At 35.1% G+C, this 17,020-nt stretch overlaps 1 protein-coding gene and 1 long non-coding RNA gene across 12 annotated transcripts in view; one reads left to right on the top strand and one right to left on the bottom strand.

The window, feature by feature from the left end:
- The window catches only part of ZGRF1 (zinc finger GRF-type containing 1), a 77,123-nt gene extending 62,667 nt beyond the window's left edge, over positions 1–14,456 (top strand). For 4 of the 11 annotated variants that reach the window (XM_077882308.1, XM_077882309.1, XM_077882307.1 and 1 more), the window contains 6 exons: positions 953–1,080; positions 3,983–4,106; positions 11,970–12,146; positions 12,285–12,419; positions 13,124–13,385; positions 13,759–14,454. In XM_077882308.1, the coding sequence (XP_077738434.1) occupies positions 953–1,080; positions 3,983–4,106; positions 11,970–12,146; positions 12,285–12,419; positions 13,124–13,385; positions 13,759–13,913 (981 nt within the window). In that variant the 3' untranslated portion in view covers positions 13,914–14,454. Of the gene's footprint in view, positions 1–952; positions 1,081–3,717; positions 3,944–3,982; positions 4,108–11,969; positions 12,147–12,284; positions 12,420–13,123; positions 13,386–13,758 lie in introns of those variants that run through there. The other 7 variants (XM_077882314.1, XM_077882313.1, XM_077882311.1 and 4 more) reach the window with 6 other exon arrangements.
- Positions 14,457–16,334: 1,878 nt separating this feature from the next.
- Positions 16,335–17,020, bottom strand: part of LOC144303972 (uncharacterized) — a 209,040-nt gene continuing 208,354 nt past the window's right edge. The window contains exon 5 of the long non-coding RNA XR_013370954.1: positions 16,335–16,413. This is a non-coding gene — a long non-coding RNA (uncharacterized LOC144303972). The remainder of the gene's footprint in view (positions 16,414–17,020) is intronic.

The following is a 17,020-nucleotide window of genomic DNA, read 5'->3' as shown; positions in this document are numbered from 1 at the left end:
AAAAGAAAACCTGACAGAGGGCTATTGTATATGACGAATGTTATTATTATTTTTTAACGAATGTTATTTATTATTAAATAAAGTATGGTATAATATTTATTATTTCACAGGATATGTGGAGGCAGTATTAATTCATAAAGCATATTTGTGTCAGTCACATTTACTGACAAAAAATATCAGTTTGTGTGGACTACCCTTGCTACCAGAAAGTGGAACTATATTTCAGATTGTTAGGAGAGAAAATTATATATGCATGTGTGTGTGTGTAGCTATTAGACTATTAGGGCAATTGACTACATCTAATTAGAAAGTTCAGTGATTTTCCTCTTGTTTATATTTAGTTCAAGAGGCTAAATATTAGCTTTTTTATCAGGCTTTTTGTCTTGAGAATAATGGTATTCTGTTTTAATATTTGAGAATTATTAAATTCAAATATACTTATAGGCCACAAGTACACTTTAATTTACTGTAGTTTAGAAATAGTTAGCCACCTTTATTTTCTTAGATAAGTAAAAAATCCTAGTGTGCTGAAGGTTAAGCAGAGTACAGTTCATTAGCATGTTCGGAGCTCCTTGTGGAGAACTTTGGCCTGTGTTGATACTAATGCATGTTGTATTTATTCAGCTTCCTCTAGAAGGATAAAATACGTATGTCATCCTTAATATTTTAAAAAATCTTTGGTATTGTAATACCTTCCTTGTAATATCAAAACGTGCCTTCTATTTGTTCTTATTAAGGGGGTTGTGGCTTAAGTAGCCTATGTTCTGTGATATCCATTTCCTATGTGGAAATAATAAAAATGTGGAGATAAAGTGACCTGTGATTTTTGATTGCCGATAAGTAAATAGGACAGCTCATTTCTTATTTTAGCCTTAAAAGTTCTTTGATAAATACATTATCTTATTTTCTAAGAAAGTTGTTGATTAATAATAATATTCTTGTTGTAATAAAGGTACGAGTAGTTGGAGTTACCTGTGCAGCTTGCCCATTCCCATGTATGAATGATCTTAAATTTCCTGTAGTTGTGTTGGATGAGTGTAGTCAAATAACTGAACCGGCCTCTCTCCTTCCTATTGCAAGGTAACTTAAAAAATTTATTTTCCAGAAAACACTTAGCTGTCATAATTATTTCAAATAAATTTGTGCTTCAAACTCTTACCAAACTTTTATGAAAATTCTTAGCAATTTAGGTACAAAGCTGATTTTTTTAAAAGAATGCAGAGGAAAATTTAGGGGGGTGGTTAATGTGTCAAAATTTTGTTAGATCACAGTTTAGATACTTGGATCGCATAATTCTTTTTTTTTTAGTTTTAATTTTAATTTCAATGAATTAACATACATTGTTACATTATTTAACACTTATTTAACCCTTCCCCCCCCCCACCAACCTCCCCTCTGGTAACAATCAGTTCTCTATAATTAAAAGTTTATTTCTTGATTTGTCTCTGTCTCTCTTGTTTTTTCCCTTTGTTTATTTTATTTCTTAAATTCCACATACGATTGAAATCATATAATTGTCTTTCTCTGACTGATTGCTTAGCATTATATCCTCTAGATCCTGTATATCATTGCAAATCGCAAGATATCATTCTTTTTTATGGCTGAATGATATTCCATTACACACACACACACACACACACACACACATACACCATTTCTTTACCCGTTCATCAATCGATGGACACTTGGGCAGCTTCCATATCTTGGCTATTATAAATAATGCTGCTATAAACATAAGGGTGCATTGTCCCTTTGAATTATTGTTTTTGTATTCTTTGGGTAAATACCAGTAGTGCAATTGGTAGATCGTAGGATAGTTCTGCTTTTAATTTTTTGAGGAACCTTCATACTGTTTTCCACAACGGCTGTACTAGTTTGCACTCCCATCAACAGCGCATGAGCTCCTTTTTTCCCGCATCCTCACCAATACCCATTGTTTCTTATGTTGTTGATTTAAGCCATTCTAACAGCTATAAAGTAGCATCTTGTTGTAGTTTTGATTTATATTTCCCTGATGATAGATCACATGATTTTTTAAAAAGATTTATTTATTTATTTAAGAGAGACAGAAAACATGAGTTGGGGGAGGGGAGGGAGAGAAAGAGAGAACCTCACGCATACTCCCATTGAGGATGGAGCCCGATGCAGGGCTTTATCCCAGGACCCTGATATCATAACCTGAGCTGAAATCAAGAGTTGGAAGCTTAACTGACTGAGCCACCCAGGTGCCCCAGTTCACATAATTTTTAAAGCCTTGATAGGTCTAGTGCTCTAGGACCTTGCAGATTTCTCTACTTGATTAAAGGTTCTACTTTAGTCCTACTTTGAGAATATAAGCCAACTGAAGAAGATTCTTCAGTTGCTTACTTTGATAAAATTCCAGTGTTTAGGTTCTGAAAATAATATTTATATTATGAAAAGATATAAAATATATAAAGAAAAATAAGTTGAAAATGTATCTACTAAAATTTAGAAGACTATGACATCTAAGCTGTATCAGCTAATTGAAACATTATGCTTGTAAAGCATCTCTAATTGAGGGATCCTAAAGGTGGCAGAAAGAGTGCTAGACTAGGACTCAGTAGGCCTGACTTTTAGTCCTTGCTCTATCCCCAATTAATGAGGGTACAGGGTACCAACTCTCATGATTTGCCCGGGACTTGGGAGGTCCTGCATAATGGGAATTTTAGTGTAAACTGGGACAGTCCTGGGCAAACCAGGATGAGTTGGTCACCCTTCTCAGGAGCCAGGAATAGAGGAACAGTAAGGCTTTGCATGGAGGATAGTGGAGTATTACTTGTGGAGCACCTACTGTATACTAAACACATTATATATTTCACTAAGTCCCTAAAACAGTTTTGCAAGGTATTAACACATCCAGGTTACCAGTAAGAATACTGAAGCTTGGAAAAGTAGAATAACTTGTCTTGTCCATAGAATATAATAAAGCTGAGATTTGGATATAGGTTTTTCTACAAACATTTTCCCACAATATCCTACCTCTATTTAGAAAGACATTTAGCCCCAGGAGACTAATTTTTACTTCGTCTCTAAGACAAGAGCTTAAGCCAAATAACTTCTAAGAAAACCTCTGAGTTTATAGAATTTAAGAGTTCTTGTTTCTCAAAATGTGTTCTGCAAAATGCTAATTCCATGCAGAGGCAGGGGGACATTTAGCAAGTTTTATGTGGAAAAAAAGTTGTAAAGGACTTTTTACTGAATAACTTCAAATCCCTTTAATACATTTGTTAACATTATTAAGCATTGTTAGTGTCCAGAACTCTTTTTTTTTTTTTAAGATTTTTAATTTTCAAGTAAGCTTTACACCCAGGTGGGGCTCAAATTCATAACCCTGAAATTAAGAATTGCATGCTCTGCTGACTGAGCCAGCCAGGCACCCCATTTCCCAGAACTCTTTGTGGTATGCAAGTCCTTTGAAATATAGGTTAGAAAATAGTGCAACAAGGGGCACTTGGTGGCAGAGTTGGTTAAGCCTCTGACTCTTGGTTTAGGCTCAGAGTTGTGATCTCAGGGTCATGAGATCAAGCTTGTTCAAGCTCCATCAAGCCTGGTTGGGCTCTGGGCTCAGTGAAGAGTCTGCTTATGTTTCTCTCACCCTCTCCCTCTGTCCCACCACCCCCACCCCTGCTCTCTCTCTCTCTCAATAAATAATTAAATCTTTATTTTTAAAAAAGGTTTTATTTATTTATTTGACAGAGAAAGAGTGAGAAAGAGCACAAGCAAGGAGAGAGACAGAGGCAGAGGAATAAGCAGACTCCGCTGAGCAGGGAGCCCAACTCCGGGCTCCATCTCAGGATCCTGGGATCATGATCTGAGCTGAAGGCAGATGCTTAACTGACTGAGCCACCCAGGCACCCCAAATAAATAAATCTTTAAAAAAAAGAAAATAGTGCAATAAATGATGTTGATGCGTGCTTTTTGTTATTGTTGCTTAGATTAACTCTTGGAATTCTGTTTTTAGGTTTGAGTGTGAAAAGCTGATTCTTGTTGGAGATCCTAAACAGCTTTCTCCTACTATTCAGGGTTCTGATGCAGCCCATGAAAATGGATTGGAACAAACTCTTTTTGATCGGCTTTGCTTAATGGTACTACTGCTTAATTCAATACATAATCATCATTTATTGATTATACACTGTATAGATTGATAGAAAATTAAAATATTAGAACTACTCCATGCCCTAAAATAATTTTAACTGGAATTGTTTAGAAAGTACTCCTCTTTTTTTTTTTTTTTTTTTAAGATTTTATTTATTCATGAGAGACACACACACACAGAGAGGCAGAGACACAGGCAGAGGGAGAAGCAGGCTCCATGCAGGGAGCCTGATGTGGGACTCGATCCTGGGTCTCTAGGATCACACCCCGGGCTGATGGCAGCACTAAACTGCTAAGCCACCAGGGCTGCCCCAGAAAGTACCCCTCTTAAAGATTAGTAGAACTCTGTAAGTTAAGTGCCCTTTTATAAAATGAATCTTTTCCCTATGTACTTTAGCAGTGGGTAATAAATACATTGCTTTTGCTCTAAAATTTTTAAAAATTCTATAATGTCTCTATTATCCATGTCCCCTATTGTAGAGCTGTTGTAGAGTGCTGCTACATATTTAAAAGAATCTTTTAAATTAATTATTAATATATTTTTAGGGATCCCTGGGTGGCGCAGCGGTTTAGCGCCTGCCTTTGGCCCAGGGCGCGATCCTGGAGATCTGGGATCAAATCCCACGTTGGGCTCCCAGTGCATGGAGCCTGCTTCTCCCTCTGCCTGTGTCTCTGCCTCTCTCTCTCTCTCACTGTGTGCCTATCATAAATAAATAAAAATTTAAAAAAATATTAAAAAAATATATATTTTAAAGATTTTATTTATTTATTCATGAGAGACACAGGAGAGAGAGAGAGAGAGAGAGAGAGAGACAGGCAAGGGAGAAGCAGGCTCCATGCAGGGAGCCCGATGTGGGACTCGATCCCTGGTCTCCAGGATCACGCCCTGGGCTGAAGGTGGTGCTAAACCTCTGAGCCACCAGGGCTGCCCTAAAAAAATATATTTTTAGATTGAAGTGACATTCACATAACATAAAATTAACTACTTTAAAGTGAATAAGTCAGTGGCATTTAGTACATTCACAGTACTATGTAACAATGATCTCTCTCTAGTTTCAAAACATTTTATTATCCTAAAATAAAACCCCATACCCATTTAGCAGTTACTCTTCATTCACTCCTTCCTCCAGCCCCTGGAACCACCAGTCTGTTTTCAGTCTGTATAGATTTATCTATTCAGGAGATTTTATATCATATAGTCTCACAACTTTCATATCATACAACTTGGAATCTGTACAATATGTGACCTTTTGTGCCTGGCTTCTGTCACTTAGTACAGTGTTTCTGAGGTTCATCCACAATGTAGCATATGTCAGTAATATATTACATTTTTTAAAAAGTACATTCACAATGTAGTGCAATCATCACCCTATTCATTTCTAGAACATTTTCCATTATTCCAACAGAAACTTTGCACCCATTGTTTAATGCCCTTCTTTCTTGAACTGATAACCTCTATTTTACTTTCTGCCTCTATGCATTTGCCTGCTCTAGGTATTTAATATAAATAGAATCCTACAATATTTGTCCTTTTGTGTTTGGCTTATTTACTTGGCATAAGTTCATTCAGGGTTCATCCATGTTGTAGTTGTAGTATGTGTCAGAATTTCATTCCTTGTTAAGGCCAAATAATATTCCATTGTGTATAATACCACATTTTATTTATCCAGTCATCCATGGATGGATATTTAGGTTATCTTTCAGCTATTGTGAATAATTGTGCTATAAACATTGGTATACAAATACCTGTTTGTGCTACAACTAGATCATATAGTAATTTAATGTTTTTTTTTATCCATTCTCAGTTTTTTGTTTTTTTCCATTCTCAGTTTAGTTTTTAAGTTTTTATTCAAATTCAATTGGTTAAAATTCAGGTGTACAATTTAGTAATTCATTTCTTTCATATAACACTGGGTGCTTCTCACAAGTGCCCTCCTTAATCTCTATCACCTGTTTAACCCATCCCCCTACACACTTCCCCTCTAGTAGCCATCAGTTTGTTCTCTGTAGTTGAGAGTCTGTTTCTTGGTTTGCTTCTCTCTTTTTTCCCTTTGCTCATTTGTTTTGTTTCTTAACTTTCACATAGTGAAATCATGTTATTTGTCTCTTCGGACTGACTTATTTTACTTAGCATTATACTCTCTAGCTCTATTCATGTCATTGCAAATGGCAAGATTTCATTTTTTCTTATGGCTGAATAATATTCTGCTGTATTATATATACCACTTCTTGATCCGTTCATCAGTCAGTGGATACTTGGGCTGTTTCCATAATTTGGTAACATCGGGGTGCATGTATGCCTTTGAATTAGTGTTTATGTATTGGGGGTAAATATTCACAAGTGCAAATACCCTGGATGATAGGGTATTTCTATTTTTAACTTTCTGAGGAACCTCCATATGATTTTTCAGGGTGGCTGCACCAGTTTGCATTCCCACTAACAGTGCACGAGTATTCTCCTTTCTCCACATGCTTAATTTTATGTTTAACCACCAAACTGTTTTCCATATCAGCTCCACGATTTACGTTCCCAAAAGCAATTTCCCTACAAAATGTTCCAATTTCTCTACATCTTCACCAGTATTTGTTTTTTTGTTTTATGTTTCTTGGGTTTTTTAAATAATAATTCTCATTGGGTGTGAAGTAGGTATCTCATTGTGGTTTCCCTAATGACTAATGACACTGAGCATTTTTTCATGCACTTATCTTCGGAAAAATGCTTATTCAAGTTTGAATTGGGATGTTTGTTTTTTTGATGTTGAGTTTTATGTATTCTTTATATATCCTGGATATTAAATCCTTATCAGATACATTGTTTGCAAATATTTTCTTCCATTCTTAGGTAGTTTTTTGTTCTCTTGACAATATCTTTTTTTTTTTTTTTTTTTGAGTGAGAGAGAACACATGAGCAAGTAGGGGGGTTGGTAGAGGGAGAGAGAGAGAGAGACTCTTTCTTTTTTTTTTTTAAGATTTTATTTATTTATTCATGAGAGGCACACAGAGAGGGAGGCAAAGACACAGGCAGAGGGAGAAGCAGGCTCCATGTAGGGAGCCTGATGCAGGACTCGATCCTGGGGCTCCAGGATCACTCCCTGAGCCACCCAGGTGTCCAGAGAGATAGACTCTTAGGTACACTCTAGGCCAGTACAGAGTCTTCCATGGGATGTAGTCACCACACTAAGATCATAACCTGAGCCAAAATCAAGAGTTGAACACTTAACCAACTGAGCCACCCAGGCACCCCTTGACAGTATCATTAGACACACACAAGTTTATAATTTTGATGAAGTCCAATTTATCTATTTTTTTTCTTGTGTTGCTTGTGATTTTGGTGTCGTAGAGATGAAATTGTTGCCTAGTCCAGTGTCATACAGATTTCCCCCAATGTTTTCTTTTAAGAGTTTTATGATTTTGGCTCTTACAGTTAATTCTTTGATCCATTTTGAATTAGTTTTTGTATATGGTATAAGGTACAGTCCAACTTTTTTATTTTCGATGTAGAAATGGTGCTGTTTTTCCCAGCACCATTTGTTGAAAAACTGTCCTTTACCCATTGAATGGTTTTTGGCATGCTTGTCAAAAATCAGTTGACTATGTGTGAGTTTATTTCTGGGCCCTCTATTCTATTCCATTGGTCTATATGATTAAATTTTATGGCTGAATAATACTTCATTGTATGTATATACCTCAATTTTCTTAGCTATGTAATATAACTGTTGTTTTGATGCAATAATCTAAATCAAGCTATTTTGATAAGAAGATTAAAATATTAGAACCAAAAGGATTATAGAATATCTGTTGCCAAAAGAAAAATTTTATCATTGTTGCTAGTTTATTTATTATTAATTATTTATTTATTTTTCATTGTTGATAGTTTAAGTTGCATTTAAGGGGTTATTTTGCTGTTTCAACTTTTTTTTTTTTTTTTTTTTTTACTCTTTGCAATTCAGTTTGGGAAGTTTTTTGTTTTGTTTTTTTAAAGATTTTATTTATTCATGAGAGACACACAGAGAGAGGCAGAGACATAGGCAGAGGGAGAAGCAGACTCCATGCAGGGAGAGCCCAATGTGGGACTCCATCCTGGGACTCCAGGATCACGCCCTGAGCCAAAGGCAGATGCTCAACCACTGAGCCATCCAGGCATCCCTGTTTCCACTTTCAGTAATCTGTACTTTCTTAGCAGAGGTAGAAAAACTGAAATGAAACTAGAAATGATTAAATCTCAAATAAATATTTCGTCACCCATAAGAGATATTTTTTCCTAAAAGATCCTCTCACAAGAGATTTTAGACAGATTGATTTCTTTGCTCTAAAAGGTAGAGATATTAGCGTTCTTGTGCTTTCCCTTCCTTTCTTATCCCTTCCATGTTCCTATGTTTTAGTTAAATCATTATTCTTTTCGTTTTACAATCATAATTTGTACAATTATTTAGAATCAGTTCTGTTTTTAAAAAATTCACTACATCTTTTCACCTGGGTGCCTTGGACTTCATCATCAGTTTTCTGTTTGTTTTTAATAATGGCTCATAGATGCCTACTTTCCTGAGTTCTTTTTGTTTCAAAATGTCTATTGCCTTTAAATGTAAATCGCCCTTTGACTTGTTGAATTGTTGCTATTACTGTGAATTTTAGGGCCAGCCTGATTATTTTCCCCTTGTAACAATTTTTTCTACCTGGATGCAAGAACTCTTTATAACCTTGAAGTTGATAAAATTCATTACTGTATATCTCAGTGTGGAGCTTTCTGTAACTAATTCTATCATATAAGTTCTCTCAAAATGGAGATTCTTTTCTTTCTTTGTTTCATGAAAGGTTTTCGTTCCACCTGTTGAATTCTCGATCAGTAGCTTAGTCTGTGCAGCATGCTATAACAAAATGCCATATACTGGGTGGCTTAACCAACAGACATTTATTTCTCACAGTTCTAGAGGCTGGGAAGGCCAGTGTCAAGGTACCTTCAGATTTGCTTCCTGATAAGAACTCTCTTGGCTGTATCGTCACATGGTGGAGAGAAAACTCTGGCCTCTTCCTCTTCTTATAATGAGAATAATCTTTCATGAAGACCCCATCCTCATGATCTCATCTAAACTTACTTACCTTCCAAAGGTCTCACCTCCAAATACCATCACTTTGAGGTTTAGGGCTGCAACATAGGAATTGAAGTGGGGGACACATTCATTCTAAAACAGGTCTCCCAGTTATTCTTATATTGGGTGTCTTTATTTGTCTTCCATTTATGTTACTTTGGTTTCATCTTTATTATCTGTGAAGCTATTCTACTATGTCTTTTCCCCTTACATTGAGTTTGAAGTTGCATTGAGTTTTGAATTTGGTTATAGTGAGTTTTTATGAAGAAATCCTATTTGTTCTTTGCTGCTCTTAGTTTGTTCAGTTTTTAATAATACTAGAAAATTACTTTGTTTCTTTAGGATTAAAATTTCCTTTTTAATCTTCTTATCTTTTTCATCATCTGACCTCTGAGATTTTATTTCATTCAGTTATATTCTGATTATATTCTAAAGCTTGAATACTTGAAAATTTTCTTGCTTCTTGGTTATATAGTTTGTCTAGGCTGGGTTCTATACATATTGTTTTCATTGTCTTCCTTTATTTCATTAATTTGGGTAGAGAAGCTATAGTATGTTTGCATAGTTGCCATTACTGTTTGATTTCTTGATGTTAATGCTTGGGTAGCTCCCTCAGATTTGTATTCTATATTCTCTATTTTCTTAGGATCCTGAAAATATGGTGGTAGTGGAGTATTGTAGGGATGGGATTGGAATAGAACTAAATTAAGAATATGTGCTGTCTTTTTTAGCTTACATGCACTCTCTCATTTCTAAGGTTTTGTTGTATATCCTGTACCAGGATTAACTCCACACGGTTGGAGATATTGTCCCTTTCCCAGATGAGGAATATTCCTGGATTTCAGGTGTCCTCTCAGTTTGATGTTTACTTTGAATTTTGAATTTTGATCTTTTCCCAGGCTAACAATATGTGGTAGGATCCTCTCTCATGATGCTGGGCTACAGCTCCCAGTCAGTCACATGATCATTAAAATAAACAACTCATACACTTATAACCATTCTGCACCCATATAACCATTCTGTTTTTCACTTTCAGTACAGTAATAAGTAAGTCGCTTGAAATATTCAACACTTTATTATAAATTAGGCATTGTGTTAGATGATTTAGCCCAATTGTATGCTAATGTAAGTATCCTGAGCATGTTTAAGGTAGGCTAGGCTAAGCTATGGTGTTCCATGGGGTAGATGTATTAAATGCATTTCGACTTTTGATAATTTCAACTTATGGGTTTTTCAGGTTGTTATCCCATCATAAGTCAAGGAAGATCTGTATTGCATTTCTCCCTTCCACTTAAAATTGTCTTTCTTGATGACAAGTACTTTTTAAAGTTTATGGCATTGGGTTGGCTATAAACCTTTATCTGTTGCTTGGCTGCTAATTTTTTTCTTTGTTGTTTTTAGTACTTTGTTATCTTCGTTCCTTTAGATATTAGAGAATAGATTCTGCAAGGCAGTTTTATTCTACCTTCTTCAGAAGTTTCCCCTTACACTGAGTTTAAAGTTGATTTGAGTTTTGAGTTGAGTGGTACTCAATTTTGTGAAGACTCAATCTTTCAATTGTCTTGAGATTTTAATTGTAACTGAATTGCACAGCTTTCTACCTCTTCCATGTCAGTGTTAAGATTCTTTTGAGCCAGATCTTTCCAGTGGCTTTTTAAAAACCTTAATTTAAAAAATTATTTAGATTCTTAAAACTTCTTTTTAAAAGATTTATTTATTTTTTCATGAGAGACACAGAGAGAGAGAGGCAGAGATACAGGCAAAGGGAGAAGCAGGCACTCTATAGGGAGCCTGATGCGGGACTTGATCTTGGATCCCAGGATCATGCCCTGAGCCCAAGACAGATGCTCAGCCGCTGAGCCACCCAGGCATCCCAGAACGTTTTTGAATGGGTAACATAGTCACGTGATTCAGAATTTGTGAAGAGGACCCAAAAGGTAGAGTGAAGACTTTCACTGCTATCCCCCAACAACTCAGTTTCTCTCCTCCAAAGCAACTGTCACCTTTTTCTTGTATCCTTCTAGTGATAATTTACGCCAATGTAAGCAAATACATAAAATATTTCCCTCTTTTTTTTTATTTTCCCTCTTTTAATGAATGCTAGCATACTGTGCATGCTGTTATATTAAAAAGATTGTTTTTTTTTACTGTTTTTCTCCCATAAAAAATACCTCATCTATGTGATCATTAATCCTGCCTTTTACTATGTGTTATCATTATTAGAGTACCTTGATGTTATTCGAAATGTTCAAACAGGGCTATGGAAGATTTTTCAAAGAAATAACATGCTCTAGAAGAGTCCTAAAATAGATGAAGTATGGATTTTATGGTGCACTAACAAAATTGGAAACTTCTCTGAAGATTCGAAATGAAAGATGGCTTGTGCCCATGGAGCAAAATTAAGAAATGAGTTATCAACAACACTTTCTTTTTTTTTTTTTTTTTTAAGATTCCTTTTCAATTTAGTGTCAGTCCAACTCTGCATAGGTTATGAAACCTAGGTTATGTTAGGTGCCAAACTTATTAGATAATAAATTGAAGATTTGACATGTTTTATATTTTATAATTTTGTGGTATAATAATAGTTTACCATAAAACTATTTTAAGTAATTAAAAAATTTATTTATAGTCTATTTCATCATGGTTGTAATTCATTTTCTACGAGTGCAATGTGGTGATACTTTTAAATTTTAAAACGTTATTTTTTTTTCCCTGCAGAAAAAAATGCTTCAATTTTTTTTACTTTTCTGCATTTAAATTTCTTAGGGCCATAAGCCAGTTCTGTTGAGAACCCAGTACCGTTGTCACCCTGCAATCAGTGCTATCTCTAATGATCTGTTTTATGAAGGAAACCTTGTGGATGGCATTTCTGAAACAGAGAGGGGCCCTTTATTGGAATGGCTCCCAACACTATGTTTCTATAACATTAAAGGACCTGAACAGGTAAATGACATTAATGTTAATGAGAGTCAACATGGTTGAGTTTCCTGCTTTAATTTTACTATTGCTGTTTATATGGTTTTCGTGGTCTTTCCATAGCCTTTCTGGGAAATACAATTTAGGATCTGTTTCTTATTCCAGATTGAAAGAGATAACAGCTTTCATAATGTGGCAGAAGCTGCTTTTACACTCAAGCTGATTCAATCACTGATTGCGAGTGGGATAGCGGGCTCTATGATTGGGGTGATAACATTATACAAATCCCAGATGTACAAGGTTTGTATTACATAGTATGGTACTTATATATTAAATACTATAATTTTATGTTAAATAATTTTTGATATTACATTTGTTGTAGTGGTTTGGTTTGGTGCTTAAAAACTTTTGGGAATATAGTTAACATATTTTTTAAAATTCAGAGTTTTGTCTGTCTGGCTTTTTTTCTGTATAATTAAATGTAAACCTAACAAGGTTTAATTAAATTCAGTTTACAGCTGTTGGGGCGAAAATGCAAATAAACACATTAGAGGGAAGAAGATACAGTGTGTGCTTTGTGTTTTGGGACAGATGGGATTCAATCTTTGTTTTCCAAAATGTTCTTTCATTATGATTTCATTTTACTAATCAAAGATAGATACCAGATATTAATGTACACATAAGCCAATTACTCCTAGCTACTTTTTGCTTTTTTAAAAAATATTTTTCATCTTATTAGTTTGTCAGCTCTGAATTAGCATATCCAGATAAATTCCCCAGCAATAGATAAATCATCAATTTGATTTTGTTTCCTAATTTATATTTTCCCCTAGTTATTTATGTATCATTTTAGAAACTTTCTACCAAATCTGTGCGAATCATAAAAAAAGAAAATGAAAATTACCCATTACCAGTTAAATAAAAATGGTTGCTGTGAATAGGTTCAGGGCTGAAGTTCTTCATGTTCCCTCCCCTGTATGATCTCTTCCTTCTTTCCTCCATAGCTTTGTCATTTACTCAGTGCCGTGGACTTTGACAATCCTGATATTAAAGCTGTGCAGGTATCCACAGTAGATGCTTTTCAGGGAGCTGAAAAGGAGATCATTATTCTGTCCTGTGTAAGGACAAGACAAGTAGGATTTATTGATTCAGAAAAAAGAATGAATGTTGCACTGACCAGAGGAAGGAGGCATTTATTGATCGTGGGAAATTTAGCCTGTTTGCGGAAAAATCGACTCTGGGGACGTGTAATCCAACACTGTGAAGGTAAAATAAAAATATGTTTTATACAAGCATTTTGAATTAAAACTGACTTTTGATGGGCACCTGGGTGGCTGAGTCAGTTATGCATATGACTTCAGTTCAGGTCATGATCTCAGGATCCTGGGATGGAGCCTCATATTGAGCTCTGCCCAGTGGGGAGTCCGCTTGTCCCTCTCCCTCTGCCCCTCACCCCCACTCATATTCTTTCTCAAATAAATGAATAAAATCTTTAAAAAACAAAACAAAACAACTGACTTTTGAGTTAGCACTTGGAGTGGTTCAGGTGGGAACAGCCCTGGATTTGCCACTGTGAGAAATGACTGAAATAGTAGGGGACCACTATGAAATATTGTCTTATGTTTTATATCTTTTTAAGGAAGGAGAGATGGATTACAACATGCAAGCCAGTGTGAACCACAGCTGAACCATCTTCTTAAAGAGTATTTTGAAAAACGAGCAGAAGAAAAGCAGAAAAAAAGTGAAAAAGATAAATCTAAAGATAAATCACATTCACAAAAAGATATGGTATAGATAATTTGTATTTATATAAATTCAAATTCATTTTATACTCTATATTTTTTATTAGCCTAAAACTTTGTTATTAAAAAACTTTATAATATTTAAATATAATTAAATAGCCACATATAAAAGATTTGCTCTTCAAAAAAATGCACTTGCTTATATTTAGATAGGCAGATGTTGAAGGTAATATAAAATCCTACTAATAAAAATACATTTTTTTCTAAAAATTATGGTTTCTGTTTGCTAAAGGAATAAATTTTACAAAAGGCATGGAAAAACCTTCCTGGAGAATACCAGTGTTACTTCAAAAATAAATATCTAAAAATTCATCTATTAGAACATGGCTACAGAGTTGTATTAATATACTACTTTCTAAAGTATATAGCTCTATTAGAATCTTTTAAAAATAAATATATATAGGGATGCCTGGGTGGCTCAGCAGTTGAGCATCTTGCCTTTGGCTCAGGGCATGATCCCAGGATCTGGGATCAAGTCCCACATCAGGCTCCTTGCTGGAAGCCTGCTTCTCCCTCTGCTTCTCTGTGTCTCTCGTGAGTAAGTAGATAAAATCTTAAATATATATATTATATATATTTAATATATTGTAACAAATATATTAATAAATATATAAATATATTTATATATGATAATAAATATATATAAATAGATATATTTATATATACTTTTATATATTTTATATATATATATAATGTCCTGTTATTTTATAAATGAACACATTCACAATAAAACTTTTTAGAAGTATAAAAAGAAGAAAAACACTAGAAATTCACTCCTGGAGTTAGCAGGGTCCAGTACCTGGCCATAGCCAATACCCAGCACATACCTGGTATAGCAGATGCTCAATAAGTATCTGCTGGATGAATGAACAAATGAATGAGTGAAAGACTACCTCTGGGTCATGTCCTTCTAGTCTTTTTCCTGTGCATTTATTCACACAGGAGTTATTGGCATATGGACTATATAATGGATTTTTTTGAAGTATTTTTTAATGCATATATATAGAAAAGTACATAAATTACAAGTATATAGCTAAGTGAATTTTCACAAAGTGAATATATCTTTATAACAAGCACTCTCTTCATGGAACATAATCAACATCAAGGAAGCCTCTTCATGTCACCTCAGTGATACTAAACTGTTATTCTCAGGATATCATAAGTTCTAAAAACATATTTGTAATGTGTGTTATCACGTGCAGACTTTTTATAAATGGAATCACATTATGCTTTTACATCTGATTTATTAAATATTCTCATAAGATTGATTCACATGTTTTGAATATTAATAGTTTTTAATATTCTCATTCCTGTTTAATATTCTGTAAAAATAACAATTCACTTATTTATACTACTCTTTTTTATCCCAGTTTTGAGAAATAATTGACATACATCACTGCATAAGTTTAAGACACACAGTATGTTGGTTTGATTCACATATGTTGTGAAATGATTACCACAGTGGATTCAGCTAACATCATCTCCTCATATAGATACAATAAAAAGAAAGGAAAAAAGGAAAATATTTTCCTTGTAATGAGAACTGTTGGTATATATTAGCTCATCAACTTTCTTGTCTATCATACAGCAGTGTTAGCTGTAGTCATTGTTTTGTGTATCACATTCTAGTACTTATTTATGACATCACTGGAACTCTGTACCTTTTGATCACCTTCCTCGAATTCCTCCTCCCTCTATACTCCACTTCTAGTAATCACAAGTCCAATGTTTTTATCTAGGAGTTTGGTTTTTTGGTTTTTGATATTCCATGTATAGGCGCGCCTGGGTGACTCAGTGGCTTAAAGTGTCTGTCTTTAGCTCAGGTCATGACCCCAGGGTCCTGGGATCAAAGCCTACAATGGGCTCCTTGCTCAGCAGGGAGTCTGTTTCTCCTTCTCCCTCTGCCCCTCCCCCTGCTCATATCTTGCTCTCTTGCAATTTTTAAAAAAAATCTTACCAAAAATTTTTTTAAATATGCCACATGTAAGTGAGCTCATACGATATTTGTCTTTGTCTGACTCTTTTTACTTAGCATTATACATGCTGTCACAAATGGTAGGGTTTTCTAATTTTTTTTTTAAATTTTTTAAAATTTTTATTTATTTATGATAGTCACAGAGAGAGAAAGAGAGAGAGGCAGAGACATAGGCAGAGGGAGAAGCAGGCTCCATGCACTGGGAGCCCGACGTGGGATTCGATCCCGGGTCTCCAGGATCACGCCCTGGGCCAAAGGCAGGCGCCAAACCGCTGCGCCACCCAGGGATCCCTTCTAATTTTTTATGGCTGAATAATACTCATATAGATAGATAGATAACAACTTCTATTTTTTTTTAAAGTAAGCTCCATGGGGATCCCTGGGTGGTGCAGCGGTTTGGCGCCTGCCTTTGGCCCAGGGCGCGATCCTGGAGACCCTGGATCGAATCCCACGTCGGGCTCCCGGTGCATGGAGCCTGCTTCTCCCTCTGCCTGTGTCTCTGCCTCTCTCTCTCTCTCTGTGACTATCATGAATAAATAAATAAAATCTTTAAAAATAAATAAATAAAGTCCTTGTTTGCTAATTATAAAATAAAAATAAAAATAAAAATAAAGTAAGCTCCATGTCAAATGTGGGGCTTAAACTCACAACCTCAAGATCAGGAGTTATACCCTCCACTGATTGAGCCAGTCAGATGCCCCTATATCATAACTTCCTTATCCATTCATCCATCAATGGACACTTAGGTTGTTTCCATGTCTAAGCTATTATAAATAACACTGCTATGAAGATAGGGGTGCAGATACCTTTCTGAGTTAGAGTTTTCATTTCCTTTGGATATATTTCCAGAAGCATAGTTGCTGGATCATATGGTACTTCCATTTTTTAAATTTTTGAGGAAACTCCATACTGTTTTCCATAGTGGCTGTATCAATTTATAATCCTACAAGCAACAGTGCACAAAGATTCTCTTTTCTCCACATTCACACTGGCATATGTTGTCTTTTTAATCCTGGCCATTCAAACAGTCATGAAGAGACATCTCAATGTGGTCTTAATTTGTATTTCCTTAATGACTAGTGATGTTGAACATCTTTTCATGTACCTCTTGGTCTTTCATAAGT

The sequence above is a fragment of the Canis aureus genome, chromosome 33, assembly GCF_053574225.1.
Source record: "Canis aureus isolate CA01 chromosome 33, VMU_Caureus_v.1.0, whole genome shotgun sequence".
In the NCBI taxonomy this organism is placed as follows: Eukaryota; Metazoa; Chordata; class Mammalia; order Carnivora; family Canidae; genus Canis; species Canis aureus.
Note: the sequence above shows the minus strand (reverse complement) of the source record. Positions and strands in the feature narration are given on the sequence as shown.